The sequence below is a fragment of the Bubalus kerabau genome, chromosome 6 (genome assembly GCF_029407905.1).
Source record: "Bubalus kerabau isolate K-KA32 ecotype Philippines breed swamp buffalo chromosome 6, PCC_UOA_SB_1v2, whole genome shotgun sequence".
NCBI classification, from domain to species: domain Eukaryota; kingdom Metazoa; phylum Chordata; class Mammalia; order Artiodactyla; family Bovidae; genus Bubalus; species Bubalus kerabau.
Window position 1 is genome coordinate 35,887,422 of NC_073629.1, and position 16,358 is coordinate 35,903,779.

A 16,358-nucleotide genomic window follows, 5' to 3' on the forward strand; every position below is an offset into this window, starting at 1 on the left:
GGCGGTTCTATTTCCAGTTTTTTAAGGAATCTCCACACTGTTCTCCATAGTGGCTGTACTAGTTTGCATTCCCACCAACAGTGCAAGAGGGTTGTCTTTTCTCTACACCCTCTCCAGCATTTATTGCTTGTAGACTTTTAGATAGGAGCCATTCTGACTGACGTGAAATGGTACCTCATAGTGGTTTTGATTTGCATTTCTCTGATAATGAGTGATGTTGTGCATCTTTTCATGTGTTTGTTAGCCATCTGTATGTCTTCTTTGGAGAAATGTCTGTTTACTTCTTTGGCCCATTTTTTGATTGGGTCTTTTATTTTTCTAGAATTGAGCTGCAGGAGTTGCTTGTATATTTTTGAGATTAGTTCTTTGTCAGTTGCTTCATTTGCTATTATTATTTTCTCCCATTCTGAAGGCTGTCTTTTCACCTTGCTTATAGTTTCCTTTGTTGTGCAGAAGCTTTTAATTTTAATTAGGTCCCATTTGTTTATTTTTGCTTTTATTTCCAATATTCTGGGAGGTGGGTCATAGAGAATCCTGCTGTGATTTATGTCAGAAAGTGTTTTGCCTATTTTTCCTCTAGGAGTTTTATAGTTTCTGATCTTACATTTAGATCTTTAATCCATTTTGAGTTTATTTTTGTGTATGGTGTTAGAAAGTGTTCTAGTGTCATTCTTTTACAAGTGGTTGACCAGTTTTCCCAGCACCACTTGTTAAAGAGATTGTCTTTTCTCCATTGTATATTCTTGCCTCCTTTGTCAAAGATAAGGTGTCCATAGGTGCGTGGATTTATCTCTGGGCTTTCTATTTTGTTCCATTGATCTATATTTCTGTCTTTGTGCCAGTACCATGCTGTCTTTATGACTGTGGCTTTGTAGTAGAGCCTGAAGTAAGGCAGGTTGATTCCTCCAGTTCCATTCTTCTTTCTCAAGATAGCTTTGGCTATTCAAGGTTTTTTGTATTTCCATGCAAATTGTGAAATTATTTGTTCTAGCTCTGTGAAAAATACCCTTGGTAGCTTGATAGGGATTGCATTGAATCTATAGATTGCTTTGGGTAGTATACTCATTTTCACTATATTGATTCTTCCAATCCATGAACATGGTATATTTCTCCATCTATTAGTGTCCTCTTTGATTTCTTTCACCAGTGTTTTATAGTTTTCTATATATAGGTCTTTTGTTTCTTTAGGTAGATATATTCCTAAGTATTTTATTCTTTTCATTGCAATGGTGAATGGAATTGTTTCCTGAATTTCTCCATTTTCTCATTATTAGTGTATAGGAATGCAAGGGATTTCTGTGTGTTGATTTTATATCCTGCAACTTTACTATATTCATTGATTAGCTCTAGTAATTTTCTGGTGGAGTCTTTAGGGTTTTCCATGTAGAGGACCATGTCATCTGCAAACAGTGAGAGTTTTACTTCTTCTTTTCCAATTTGGATTCCTTTTATTTCATTTTCTGCTCTGATTGCTGTGGCCAAAACTTCCAAAACTATGTTGAATAGTAGTGGTGAGAGTGGGCACCCTTGTCTTGTTCCTGACTTTAGGGGAAATGCTTTCAGTTTTTCACCATTGAGGATAATGTTTGCTGTGGGTTTGTCATATATAGCTTTTCTTATGTTGAGGTATGTTCCTTCTATTCCTGCTTTCTGGAGATTTTTTTTTTTTTATCATAAATGGATGTTGAATTTTGTCAAAGGCTTTCTCTACATCTATTGAGATAATCATATGGCTTTTATTTTTCAATTTGTTAATATGGTGTATTACATTGATTGATTTGCGGATATTGAAGAATCCTTGCATCCCTGGGATAAAGCCCACTTAGTCGGAGAAGGCATTGGCACCCCACTCCAGTACTCTGGCCTGGAAAATTCCATGGATGGAGGAGCCTGGTAGGTTGCAGTCCATGGGGTCACTAAGAGTTGGACACGACTGAGCGACTTCACTTTCACTTTTCACTTTCATGCATTGGAGAAGGAAATGGCAACCCACTCCAGTGTTCTTGCCTGGAGAATCCCAGACGGGGGAGCCTGGTGGGCTGCGGTCTATGGGGTCACACAGAGTCGGACACAACTGAAGTGACTTAGCAGTCATGATGTATGATCTTTTTAATGTATCGTTGGATTCTGATTGCTAGAATTTTGTTAAGGATTTTTGCATCTATGTTCATCAGTGATATTGGCCTGTAGTTTTCTTTTTTTGTGGCCTCTTTGTCAGGTTTTGGTATTAGGGTGATGGTGGCCTCATAGAATGAGTTTGGAAGTTTATCTTCCTCTGCAATTTTCTGGAAGAGTTTTAGTAAGATAGGTGTTAGCTCTTCTCTAAATTTTTGGTAGAATTCAGCTGTGAAGCCGTCTGGACCTGGGCTTTTGTTTGCTGGAAGATTTCTGATTACAGTTTCGATTTCCGTGCTTGTGATGGGTCTGTTAAGATTTTCTATTTCTTCATGGTTCAGTTTTGGAAAGTTTTAATTTTCTAAGAATTTGTCCATTTCTTCCACGCTGTCCATTTTATTGGCATATAGTTGCCGATAGTAGTCTCTTATGATCCTTTGTATTTCTGTGTTGTCTGTTGTGATCTCTCCATTTTCTTTTCCAATTTTATTGATTTAATTTTTCTCCCTTTGTTTCCTGATGAGTCTGGCTAATGGTTTGTCAATTTTATTTATCCTCTCAAAGAAGCAGCTTTTAGGTTTGTTGATTTTTGCTATGGTCTCTTTTGTTTGTTTTGCACTTATTTCTGCCCTAATTTTTATGATTTCTTTCCTTCTACTAACCCTGGGATTCTTCATTTCTTCCTTTTCTAGTTGCTTTAGGTGTAGAGTTAGGTTATTTATTTGACTTTTTTCTTGTTTCTTGAGGTATGCCTGTATTACTATGAACCTTCCCCTTAGCACTGCTTTTACAGTGTCCCACAGGTTTTGGGTTATTGTGTTTTCATTTTCATTCGTTTCTATGCATATTTTGATTTCTTTTTTTTATTTTTTCTGTGATTTGTTTGCTATTCAGCAGTGTATTGTTCAGCCTCCATATGTTGGAATTTTTAATAGTTTTTTTCCTGTAATTGAGATCTAATCTTACTGCATTGTGGTCAGAAAAGATGCTTGGAATGATTTCAATTTGTTTGAATTTACCAAGGCTAGATTTATGGCCCAGGATGTGATCTATCCTGGAGAAGGTTCCATGTGCACTTGAGCAAAAGGTGAAATTCATTGTTTTGGGGTGAAATGTCCTATAGATATCAATTAGGTCTAACTGGTCTATTGTATCATTTAAAGTTTGTGTTTCCTTGTTAATTTTCTGTTTAGTTGTTCTATCCATAGGTGTGAGTGGGGTATTAAAGTCTCCCACTATTATTGTGTTATTGTAATTTCCCCTTTCATGCTTGTTAGCATTTGCCTTACATATTGTGGTGCTCCTATGTTGGGTGCATATATATTTATAATTGTTATATCTTCTTCTTGGATTGATCCTTTGATCATTATGTAGTGTCCTTCTTTGTCTCTTTTCACAGCCTTTATTTAAGGTCTATTTTATCTGATATGAGTATTGCTAATCCTGCTTTCTTTTGGTCTCCATTTTCATGAAATATGTTTTTCCAGCCCTTCACTTTCAGTCTGTATGTGTCCCTTGTTTTGAGGTGGGTCTCTTGTAGACAACATATATAGGGGTCTTGTTTTTGTATCCATTCAGCCAGTCTTTGTCTTTTGGTTGGGGCATTCAACACATTTAGGTTTAAGGTAATTATTGATGAGTATGATACCATTCCCATTTACTTTATTGTTTTGAGTTCGAGTTTATATACCCTTTTTGTGTTTCCTGTCTAGAGAAGATCCTTTAGCATTTGTTGAAGAGCTGGTTTGGTGGTGCTGAATTCTCTCAGCTTTAGCTTGTCTGTAAAACTTTTGATTTCTCCTTCATATTTAAATGAGATCCTTGCTGGGTACAGTAATCTGGGCTGTAGGTTATTTTCTTTCATCACTTTAAGTATGTCCTGCCATTCCCTCCTGGCCTGAAGAGTTTCTATTGAAAGATCAGCTGTTATCCTCATGGGAATCCCCTTGCGTGTTATTTGTTGTTTTTCCCTTGCTGCTTTTAATATTTGTTCTTTGTGTTTGATCTTTGTTAATTTGATTAATATGTGTCTTGGGGTGTTTCACCTTGGGTTTATCTTATTTGGGACTCTCTGGGTTTCTTGGACTTGGGTGATTATTTCCTTCCCCATTTTAGGGAAGTTTTCAACTATTATCTCCTCAAGTATTTTCTCATGGTCTTTCTTTTTGTCTTCTTTTTCTGAGACTCCTGTAATTCCAATGTTGGGTCGTTAACATTGTCTCAGAGGTCTCTGAGGTTGTCCTCATTTCTTTTAATTCGTTTTTCTTTTTTCCTCTCTGATTCATTTATTTCTACCATTCTATCTTCTACCTCACTAATCCTATCTTCTGCCTCCATTATTCTACTATTTGTTCCCTCCAGAGTGTTTTTGATCTCATTTATTGCATTATTCATTATATATTGACTCTTTTTTATTTCTTCTAGGTCCTTGTTAAACCTTTTTTGCATCTTCTCAATCCTTGTCTTCAGGCTATTTATCTGTGATTCCATTTTGATTTCAAGATTTTGGATCATTTTCACAATCATTATTTGGAATTCTTTATCAGGTAGATTCCCTTCTCTTCCTCTTTTGTTTGGTTCTGTGGGCATTTATCCTGTTCCTTTACCTGCTGGATATTCCTCTGCTCTTCATCTTGTTTATATTGCTGTGTTTGGGGTGACCTTTCTGTATTCTGGCAGTTTGTGGATTTCTCTTTATTGTGGAGTTTCCTTGCTGTGGGTGGGGTTGTATGGATGGCTTGTCAAGGTTTCCTGGTTAGGGAAGCTTGCGTCGGTGTTCTTGTGGGCGGAGCTGGATTTCTTCTCTCTGGAGTGCAATGAAGTGTCCAGTAATGAGTTATGAGACGTCAGTGGGTTTGGAGTGACTTTGGGCAGCCTGTATGTTGAAGCTCAGGGCTGTGTTCCTGTGTTGCTGGAAAATTTGCGTGGTATGTCTTGCTCTGTAACTTGTTGGCCCTCGGGTGGTGCTTGGTTTCACTGTAGGTGTGGAGGCGTTTGATGAGCTCCTGTTGATTAATGTTCCCTGGAGTCAGGAGTTCTCTGGTGTTCTTAGGATTTGGACTTAAGATTCCTGCTTCTGGTTTTCAGTCTTATTTTTACAGTAGCCTCAAGACTTCTCCATCTATACAGCACCATTGATAAAACATCTAGGTTAAAGATGAAAAGTTTCTCCACAGTGAGGGACACCCAGAGAGGTTCACAGAGTTACATGGAGAAAAGAAGAGGGAGGAGGGAGATAGAGGTGACCAGGATGAGATGAGGTGGAATCAAAAGAGGAGAGAGAAAGCTAGTCAGTAATCACTTCCTTATGTGTGCTCCAAGTCTGGACTGCTCAGAGATGTTCATGGAGTTACACAGAGAAGAGAAGATGAGGGAAGGAGCCAGAGGTGGCCAGGAGGATAAAGGGCGGAATCAAAAGGAGAGAGACAGATCCAGCCAGTAATCAGTTCCCTAAGTGTCCTCCACCATCTGGAACACACAAAGAGATTCATAGAGTTAGGTATAAAAGAGGAGGAGGGAGGAGATAGAGGCGACCTGGTGGAGAAGAAGGAGAGTCCAAAGGAGGAGAGAGCAGTCAAGCCAGTAATCTCGCTCCCAAGTAAAAATGGGTACTGAAGATTGGGTTCTTAAAGGTATAAAATTGATAACAAATACCAAAAAGCAATGATTAAAAATCTAGAGTAGAAGTTAGATTTTCAAAAATACAATATTAATGAAAAAAAAAAAAAACCAAAGTCACAAAAATTACAAAATATATATGTGTGAAGTTTGCTTTAAAAAATAGGGTCTCTCTTTTTTTTTTTGCAAAGTAATAGTAGGTTATAAAAATGAAAATTAAAGGAATAATAGAGGACTTAAAAATAAAAAATTTTTTTAAAAAATTAAAGAATGATAGTAAAAATATATCTAGGACTTTATCTGGTGTTGTTGTGGGCAGTGTGGGGTCAGTTCATTTTCAGATAGTTCCTTGATCTGGCTTATATTTCTCAAGATCTATAGGCCCCTTCCTATGTAGTCAGTACTAAGTACAGGGTTTTAATCTATTGCACCTGTCACTTCCAAGGAGGTTCCCTGTTTTAGCTTCTTCTGTTTGCTGATATGTTCAGTGTCTAATTTCCGCCCTGACACAAGGGGCAGTCGTGGACACTTTTTTAGGCTCACTTGTTCATGCTGTGGGGAGGGAGGGACAGTGCAAACAAATAACACTGGCGTGTGCTCACAGTGTCTCCACCACACTGGGTTTGCCCCCGCTCATGGTGTGTGTGCTTTCCCTGTCTATACTGCTTAGGCTATAGTTTGCTCTGCCGGGAACCGTCCGAGGCAGGCCCTGGGTTGTATGCACTTCCCAGGTCTAAGCTGCTCTGGTTCAGGCACTCGGGTAGTCCTCAGAGGCGCAGACTTGGTTGGGCCTGCGTTTTGTGCCCTTCCCAGATCCAAGCAGCTCAGGTGACCAGGTGTTTGGTGAGCACGGTCATTGCGACTTATTGCCTCCCCTGTCCCTGCCTCTCAGTTTTCTGGGTGTACAACCGGCGCACCTTCTGGTGGATGTTGACAGTCCAGAATCCCAAGATGTCTTGGTTAGCAAAGAAGCCTGCTTGCAGTTTGGTAGATAATGCCTCTCTGGGGCTGCGATTGCCCCCTTCCGGCTCTGGCTGCCTGTCACTGGAGGGGGATGGTCTGCAGCTGGCTAGTTCTGTTCAGTCCTTTGTTTTGTGAGGGGGCCTGACAGTGTCTTAGGTTAGGGCTTTTTGCATAGCTCTAGTCAGTCCTTTGTTTTGTGAGCGGGCCTGGCTGTGTCTTAGGTTAGGGCATTTCACGTGGTAGCTATCCCACAGTCTGGTTTGCTAGCCCAAGTTAGTTCCCTCAGATTGCCCTCGGGGCATTCAGGCCCAGTCCTTACTCTAAGCAATGCAGCCTACGCCTCCCTGCCCAGCCCCTGCTTGCTAGTGGTGGGTGCAGGCGTCTGCGCTGCTTCTCTGCTGGGGGAGTTACCATTGGGCACATAATCTGTAGGTTTTAATTATTTATTTATTTATTTTTCCTCCCAGTTATATTGCCCTCTGTAGTTCCAAGGCTCACCACAGACTCGGCAGTGAGAGTGTTTCCTGGTGTTTGGAAACGTCTCTCTTTTTTAAGACTCCCTTCCCGGGACGGAGCTCCGTCCCTACCTCTTTTGTCTCTCTTTTTGTCTTTTATATTTTTTCCTACCTCCTTTTGAAGACAATGGGCTGCTTTTCTGGGTGCCTGATGTCCTCTGCCAACATTCAAAAGTTGTTTTGTGGAGTTTACTCAGCATTCAAATGTTCTTTTGATGAATTTGTGGGGGAGAAAGTAGTTCCCCCTCCTATTCCTCTGCCGTCTTAGGACCGCCCCCCTGTATCTTCTTTAAATACAGTTTTTAATGACTATGTAGTATTCTCATGGATGTCATAACTTACTTACCATTTTTTTCTATTCTTGGACATGTAGGGATTTTTAAAACTCCTTTAAAGCTATTTTAAAACTATTATTCATAATAGTTTATGAGTTTTTTCATATTTAGAGTTGCCTACTTAGAATGAATTCTGAGAAGTTTAAGTACTGATGTGAATATCTTAAAGGCTGTGTGTGTGTTTCTGTGTGTGTGTGTGTGTGTGTGTGTGTGTGTGTGTGTATATATATATATATATAGTTAAATGGTTTTTTAGACTTTTTCTGTTCATAGGAAATGAGAAAACCCATTTCACTTTGCTCTCTCATTATTATTCTCTTATAGACAGGAGGGTATTAATGTTTTAATTTTCACTTTGTTAAAAACATTTTTCTTATTATAAAATAATACATAGAAAAATGGGAAAATATAAAGGAAGACATTAAAATGACCTGTGATCCTTTGGCACGCCTTATGGCTTGTTGAATCTTAGTTCTCCCACCAGGAGTCAAACCTGGGCCCCCAGCAGAGTCATCACCACTGAACCACCCTTGATCCCCCTGACTGGTTCAAACAACAGAGATTTGCCTCACAGTTCTGAAGGCTAGAAGTCTGAGATCAAAGTGGTGGAAGGGTTGGTGCCTTCTGAGGGCTGAGAGAGAGGGATCTGTTCCAGGACTCTCCTGTTGGCTTGTACATAACTTCACTGGTGGCTCAGATGGTAAAGAATTGGCTAGCAATGCAGGAGACCCGGGTTTGATCCCTGGGTTGGGAAGATCCCCTGGAGAAGGAAATGGCAACCCATTCCAGTATTCTTGCTTGGTAAATCCCATGGACAGAGAAGCCTGGTGGGCTATAGTCCATGGGGTCCCAAAGAGCTGGACATGACTGAGAGACTAACAGATACATACTTGTGTCCAAATTTCCCCTTTTTGTAAGGATACCAGTCATAGTAGCTTTTCAGTTCAGTTCAGTCATTCAGTCGTGTCCGGCTCTTTGTGACCCCATGAATTGCAGCACACCAGGCCTCCCTGTCCATCACCAATTCCCTGAGTTTACCCAAACTCATGTCCATCGAGTCGGTGATGCCATCCAGCCATCTCATCCTCTGTCATCCCCTTCTCCTCCTGCCCCCAATCCCTCCCAGCATCAGAGTCTTTTCCAATGAGCCAACTGTTCACATGAGGTGGCCAAAGTACTGGAGTTTCAGCTTCAACATCAGTCCTTCCAATAAACACCGAGGACTGATCTCCTTCAGAATGGATTGGTTGGATCTCCTTGCAGTCCAAGGGACTCTCAAGAGTCTTCTCCAACACCACAGTGCAAAAGCATCAATTCTTTGGCACTCAGCTTTCTTCACAGTCCAACTCTCACATCCATACATGACCACTGGAAAAACCATAGCCTTGACTAGACAGAACTTTGTTGGCAAAGTAATGTCTCTGCTTTTGAATATGCTATCTAGGTTGGTCATAACTTTCCTTCCAAGGAGTAAGCGTCTTTTAATTTCATGGTTACAATCACTATCTGCAGTGATTTTGGAGCCCCCCAAAATAAAGTCAGATATCGTTTCCACTGTTTCCCCATCTATTTCCCATGAAGTGATGGGACCAGATGCCATGATCTTCATTTTCTGAATGTTGAGCTTTAAGCCAACGTTCTCACTCTCCTCTTTCACTTTCATCAAGAGGCTTTTGAGTTCCTCTTCACTTTCTGCCATAAGGGTGGTGTCATCTGCATATCTGAGGTGATTGATATTTCACCTGGCAATCTTGATTCCAGCTTGTGCTTCTTCCAGCCCAGCATTTCTCATGATGTACTCTGCATATTAGTTAAATAAGCACGGTGACAATGTACAGCCTTGACATACTCCTTTTCCTATTTGGAACCAGTCTGTTGTTCCATGTCCAGTTCTAACTGTTGCTTCCTAACGTGCATATAGGTTTCTCCAGAGGCAGGTCAGGTGGTCTGGTATTCCCATCTCTTGAAGAATTTTCCACAGTTTATTGTGATCCACACAGTCAAAGGCTTTGGCATAGTTAATAAAGCAGAAGTAGATGTTTTTCTGGAACTCTCTTGCTTTTTTGATGATCCAGTGGACGTTAGCAATTTGATCTCTGGTTCCTCTGCCTTTTCTAAAACCAGCTTGAACATCGGGAAGTTCACGGTTCACATACTGCTGAAGCCTGGCTTGGAGAATTTTGAGCATTACTTTACTAGCGTGTGAGATGAGTGCAATTGTGTGGTAGTTTGAGCATTCTTTGGCATTGCCTTTCTTTGGGATTGGAATGAAAACTGACCTTTTCCAGTCCTGTGGCCACTGCTGAGTTTTCCAAATTTGCTACATATTGAGTGCAGCACTTTCACAGCATCATCTTTCAGGATTTGAAATAACTCAACTGGAATTCCATCACCTCCACTAGCTTTGTTCGTAGTGATGCTTCTTAAGGCCCACTTGACTTCACATTCCAGGATGTCTGGCTCTAGATGAGTGATCACACCATCCTGATTATCTGGTTCGTGAAGCTCTTTTTTGTACAATTCTTCTGTGTATTCTTGCCACCTCTTCTTAATATCTTCTGCTTCTGTTAGGTCCATACCATTTCTGTCCTTTATCAAGCCCATCTTTGCATGAAATGTTCCCTTGGTATCTCTAATTTTCTTGAAGAGATCTCTGGTCTTTCCCATTCTGTTGTTTTCCTCTATTTCTTTGTATTGATCGCTGAGGAAGGCTTTCTTATCTCTCCTTGCTATTCTTTGGAACTCTGCATTCAGATACTTAGGGCCCACTTAATGACCTTACTTTAACTTAATTATCCTAGTAAAGACCATGTCTCTAAACAAGGTCACTTTCAGAGACACTAAGGATTAGGACTTAAAGATATAAGTTTCAGGCTTCCCAGGTGGCACTAGTGGTAACGAACCTGCCCACCAATTCAGGAGACATAAGAAATGCAGGTTTGATCTCTGGGTCAGGAAGATTCCCTGGAGGAGGGCTTGTCAGCCTACTCCAGTATTCTTGCCTGGAGAATCCCATGGACAGAGGAGCCTGATGGGCTACAGTCTTTAGGGTCACAAACAGTTAGACACAATTAAAGTGACTTGACATGCATATCATTTCAGGGGACACAAAATTCAACCAATAATACCGCTCTACCCAGGAGTATTGAAAGTTTGATGTGTTTTTCATCCATTTCAATCCACTCTTTAATGAACCTGTAATATTTTAGCAGCAACAATACATCTTGTGTATGAAAAAATTCTCTGAAAACCAAGTTATACCTGTTTGTTTAATTCTTTTTTTCTCATGTGTGAAATTAAAATATGTATTTGGGGACAACAGCCAATTAATATTATCAACTTTATATGTCTCTAAAGGACAATGAAAATTATTTTGAAGATCATAAATTTATACATATATGTATCATTATTTTATTAGTCATAATATCAATGCTATATTACCAGCAAAATAAATTTTAAAATAGATAAATTTGCTGTTTATTTCTAGATTCATAATTTACAGTCAGGGAAAATGAGATTGCTGGATGGGTTTAAGCAGATGGTAAAAGAAGGAGGAATTCTTTCTCTTTGGCGAGGAAATGGTGTAAATGTTTTAAAAATTGCACCTGAGACAGCACTCAAGGTTGGGACCTATGAACAGGTAAAATATTACTGTCTGTGGAATTTTAGAAGACATATTTTAAATTTTAAAAATTTTAGACTTTTATGAGAGAAAACATAAAACATTGCTGGAGTGTGCTCAAGCAATAGATATGAATTTAAATATAAGTGACTTTATTTATTCTTATTTATTTTTGATATTTTCATATTGCTTTTGTTTCAAGAGGTAGTCCATGGACCATATTATAACTGTAATATAATCTATTCTATTGTCTATTAGTAGTTCTTTGATTTCAGTTTTCCCATGTGCTGCTGCTGCTGCTAAGTCGCTTCAGTCGTGTCCGACTCTGTGAGACCCCATAGACGGCAGCCCACCAGGCTCCCCTGTCCCTAGGATTCTCCAGGCAAGAACACTGGAGTTGGTTGCCATTTCCTTCTCCAGTGCATGAAAGTGAAAAGTGAAAGTGAAGTCGCTCAGTCGTGTCCAACTCTTAGCGACCACATGGACTGCAGCCTACCAGGCTACTCCGTCCATGGTATTTTCTAGGCAAAATACTGGAGAAGGGTGCCATTGCCTTCTCTGAGAGACCCTCAAAAAATGTTTCCGTATTGTTTTTACTTTTAATAATGTGACTATTTGTTTTAAAACTTGTTAATCTGAAAAAAAAATAAATAAAACAAACAAAAAAATTGTTCATCTGATTTAGGATTTTACTTTTGCTCAAATAATTCACTTTGAGATGAGCTATATTTATTTTCAAGTAATATAAATTATTAGCATCACATTAGAGTCTGAGTACACTGTGCATCTCCAGTTTTCCATTTTCAATGTAAATCTTATAGTAATTTTTTTCTTTAAACATTTAATAATACATAGCATTAATTTGCTTCTTTGGTAGAACCTTGGTTTACAAAGTCAAATGACCTCAAAATTTTAAGAAAAGATAAAAAATAAATACTATCCTTTCTCAACCCAAATTGTTTAAAAGCAAATGGATGGTTGTATAGGACACTAGACTTACTTGTAATGCACATCTTAAAAACATACATCACTTATTTAAATTGGGATTTGCTTACTCATTCAAGAAATGTTTCTTTCAGCAACAGGCTTTTCTTGAGGACTTAATGTGTTCTAGACCTTATTTGAGGTTCTGGGGATACAGCAGCAAACAAATCAGATGTTGATAAATGCTATGGAGAAAACAGATGATAGAAATTGGAGACAGTAAGAACTGACAACTCTTTCAAGGAGTTTTTCTATGAAGAAGTGAGAGTAATTGAGTGGTAACTATAGGAAGATGTGGGATAGAGAATTTTCTAAAAATGGAAGAAGCAACAGCATGTTTGTATACTTAGGAGAAAGATCCAGTAAAGAGGGGACCATTAATGACAGGATAGAGGAGAGGGTAGTGCAAGTAATATAAATTATTATTATCCTTGAGTCTCTGAGAGGGTGAAAGAAAATGGGAACTAGTGCTCATGGAAGGGTTTGGCCTTGGGTAGGCACTTCATCCATAGTTCGAGGAGAAGCTCTACTATGTGGGCACAGATGCAGGTGGGTTTGTGGAAGATTTCTTTCTAGTGCTTCAGCTTCTTCAATGAAATGGGAAGCAAGGACATGTGGAGGTGTGAGGAAGGAGAAGAAGACATGAGTTGGTATCCCAGGAAAGTGGAAAAGCTAATGGATAGAGGAAATTAAATAAGACTGCTGGAGGCAGATGGTCCAGGTGAAATTCTTTTGTCTGATTATGCAAATCAAACAGTTCTCAAGTATGTATTTATTACTGCTTGAGTATAGCTCATTATCTGGCCCCTAGGAAGTCCATGGGTAATTAGCCATCAAATTATCCCTGTGGGTTAGGGTATCCTAGTTGCAACTCCAGTCTTGTTGTCTTTTAAGATAATTATATTCATCTTGCATCTGATGAGGAAGTGCCATCATTTGGACTCTGCTATTCTGGAATTTTCCATTTCCTTTTATACCACTGAATCTAGTTCCATGGCAGCATCCTCTGCTGTCAACCCTCATAACAGCTATCACTGGACTTCTCAACAAGGGCTCCATCTCATCCTAGAAACATGCTCGACTAGAAGGTTTGTCAATCTCATGATAAAATTCATTCTGATATTTCCACCTTCCTGAGTCTACTGATTCCTTCCTCCACACTCTACCAAAGCTTTGGCATCTCTACCTCATTTACTGTCAGTCATAATTATGTCCAAGCTTTAAAGGTCCATCCCAGCAGCATATTAGGACAAGTTTCAGGTGTCCTATGTCATGGGAGAGTGTTCAACATGAATAAAGTCTCCCTTGTCCAGCATTATATTCCACTCCTGCCGCCGCTGCCGCTAAGTCGCTTCAGTCGTGTCCAACTCTGTGTGACCCCATAGACGGCAGCCCACCAGGCTCCCCCATCCCTGGGATTCTCCAGGAAAGAACACCGGAGTGGGTTGCCATTTCCTTCAATGCATGAATGTGAAAAGTGAAAGTGAAGTCGCTCAGTCGTGTCTGACTCTTAGTGACCCCATGGACTGCAGCCCACCAGGCTCCTCCGTCCATGGGATTTTCCAGGCAAGAGTACTGGAGTCAGGTGCCATTGCCTTCTCCACTCCTGATAAGCCCACTATTCAAGACTTATGATCCACTCCTATACATGTTCAACTGGTTCCTTCTAGTCTATATTATCCAGGTCCTGCAACAATTTGATCAGAATGATATTTATTCCTAGGACATGGGCTTTATTTCCTCACCAGGCTATCTGAGACATAACCTTATAAAAATTATTGGTTAAGAGGCAATAAGAGGAGGTGGGAGAGAGACAGGCATCATCTTGTACATCTGCCTCTTTGAGGCCTTTGCATGGCCTCTGGACAAGGAGAGGCTGCTCTGCTCGAGCAGTGGGAAGAGGATAACTTTTTGCTGAATTGAAAGGTTTTGGAGAATCCTGGAGTTCAGGTTCTCAGGCGCATACTCCCAGATGTCTCCATCTCATTGTATTAGGGTCCTACTCCCTCCCAGTGAACATCCTCATTTTAGCATAGGAGATCTTTTGAAGCTGTGCCTTCAGTTTCCTTTGCAACACTGGTACCTTTACATTTATATGCTGGGTCTGATTTTCAGTAATTTATTCTCCACCTGCAGGAGATTCAGTTCAGTACAGTTCAGTCCCTCAGTCGTGTCCGACTCTTTGCGACCCCATGAATCGCAGCACACCAGGCCTCCCTGTCCATCACTAACTCCCGGAGCTTACTTAAACTCATGTCCGTCGAGTCAGTGATGCCATCCAGCCATCTCATCCTCTGTCATCCCATTCTCCTCCTGCCCCCAATCCCTCCCAGCATCAGGGTCTTTTCCAATGAGTCAACTCTTCGCATGAGGTGGCCAAAGTACTGGAGTTTCAGCTTTAGCATCATTCCTTCCAAAGAAATCCCAGGGCTGATCTCCTTCAGAATGGACTGGTTGGATCTCCTTGCAGTCCAAGGGACTCTCAAGAGTCTTCTCCAACACCACAGTTCAAAAGCATCAATTATTCGGCACTCAGCTTTCTTCACAGTCCAACTCTCACATCCATACATGACCACAGGAAAAACCATAGCCTTGACTAGACGGACCTTTGTTGGCAAAGTAATATCTCTGCTTTTTAATATGCTGTCTAGGTTGGTCATGGAGAAGGCAATGGCACCCCACTCCAGTACTCTTGCCTGGAAAATCCCATGGACGGAGGAGCCTCGTAGGCTGCAGACCATGGGGTCGCGAAGAGTCGGACACGACTGAGTGACTTCACTTTCACTTTTCACTTTCATGCATTGGAGAAGGAAATGGCAGCCCACTCCAGTGTTCTTGCCTGGAGAATCCCAGGGACGGGGGAGCCTGGTGGGCCGCCGTCTATGGGGTCGCAAAGAGTCGGACACGACTGAGCGACTGAACTGAACTGAACTGAACTGAATCATGTGTTTGTTGCCTGTGACTGGTGAGTGATTCAGTTCTAATAATATGAGCAGGCTTACCTTCTAGCACCACATTTCAAAAAACCAGCATTTGATTTTTGTTGATTTTAGCTATTGATTTCCTATTTTCAATTTCATTGATTTCTATTCTAATTATTATTACTTTTCTTCTGCTTACCCTTGGCTTGATTTGCTCTTCTTTTTCTATTTTCCTAAGGTGGAAACATTCATTTTTATCTTTCTTCTAATGTATACATTCAAAACTATAAACTTTCCTTTAAGTACTGCTTCCCAGTAATTTTGATAGTGTTTTTATTTTCATTTAGTTAAAATATTTTAAAATTTCTCTTGAGATTTCTTCTTTGACCAGTGTGTTACTTAAAAGAAGTGTTTTGTTTAATCTCCACATATTTTGGTATTTTCCAATTATCTTTCTATAATTAATTTCTAGTTTAATTCCTTTTTGGTCTGAGAAGCAGACATTGTTTGATTTCTGTTCTTTTAAATTTGTTAACGTGTGTTTTATGGTCCAAAATATGGTCTGTCTTGGTGAGTGTTCCATGTGTTCTTAAGAAAAATGTGTAGTCTCCTGTTGTTGGATGAAGTAGTCTATGGATGTCAGTTATTTCCAGTTGAATAACGGTGTTATTTAGTTCAGCTATGTTATTACTGATATTCTGCCCACCGGAAATATCCATTTCTAATAGAAGATGTTGAAATCTCTAACTATTATAATACATTCATCTGTTTCTCTTTGCAGTTCTATCAGGACTATTATTTAAGGATTAATATGTCATTTTGTAGAACTGACCCCTTTATCTTTATCCCTGATAACTTTCCTTACTCTGAAGTCAGCTCTATCTGAAATTAATATCACTACTCCCACTTTGTTTTGATTGCTGTTAGCATGGTATATTTTTCTCCACTCATTTGCATTTAACATATGTGTCTTTAAATTTAAAATTGATTTCTTGTAGCCAACATACATTTGGATTTTGGTTTTTGATCCACTCTGACAGTCTTTAAATGGTAGATAGGACCACTTTTGAAGTGGTACCAAATGTTTAGGATTGGATTCACCCAGAGGTGAATTGGAATTCATTGGAAGGACTGATGCAGTAAGACACAGAAGGAAGAAAAGCCAATGTAAGTGTACATAAATGAGGGTTCAGCTAGGCGGTAGGGGCTTGATTCTGCCAGAACTTGTAAGAAGTGGAAAGAATAGTCCCCAGGATTATCTGTCTGAGGAAAGGAGATAAGGCAT

The 16,358-nt window shown here is 39.9% G+C and overlaps 1 protein-coding gene across 1 annotated transcript in view; it reads left to right on the top strand.

Moving 5' to 3' along the window:
• LOC129655032 (calcium-binding mitochondrial carrier protein SCaMC-1-like) overlaps positions 1–16,358 on the top strand; it is a 90,121-nt gene that overhangs the window by 57,330 nt on the left and 16,433 nt on the right. Inside the window, exon 6 of the mRNA XM_055584909.1 lies at positions 11,034–11,186. Within this exon, the coding sequence (XP_055440884.1) occupies positions 11,034–11,186 (153 nt within the window). The remainder of the gene's footprint in view (positions 1–11,033; positions 11,187–16,358) is intronic.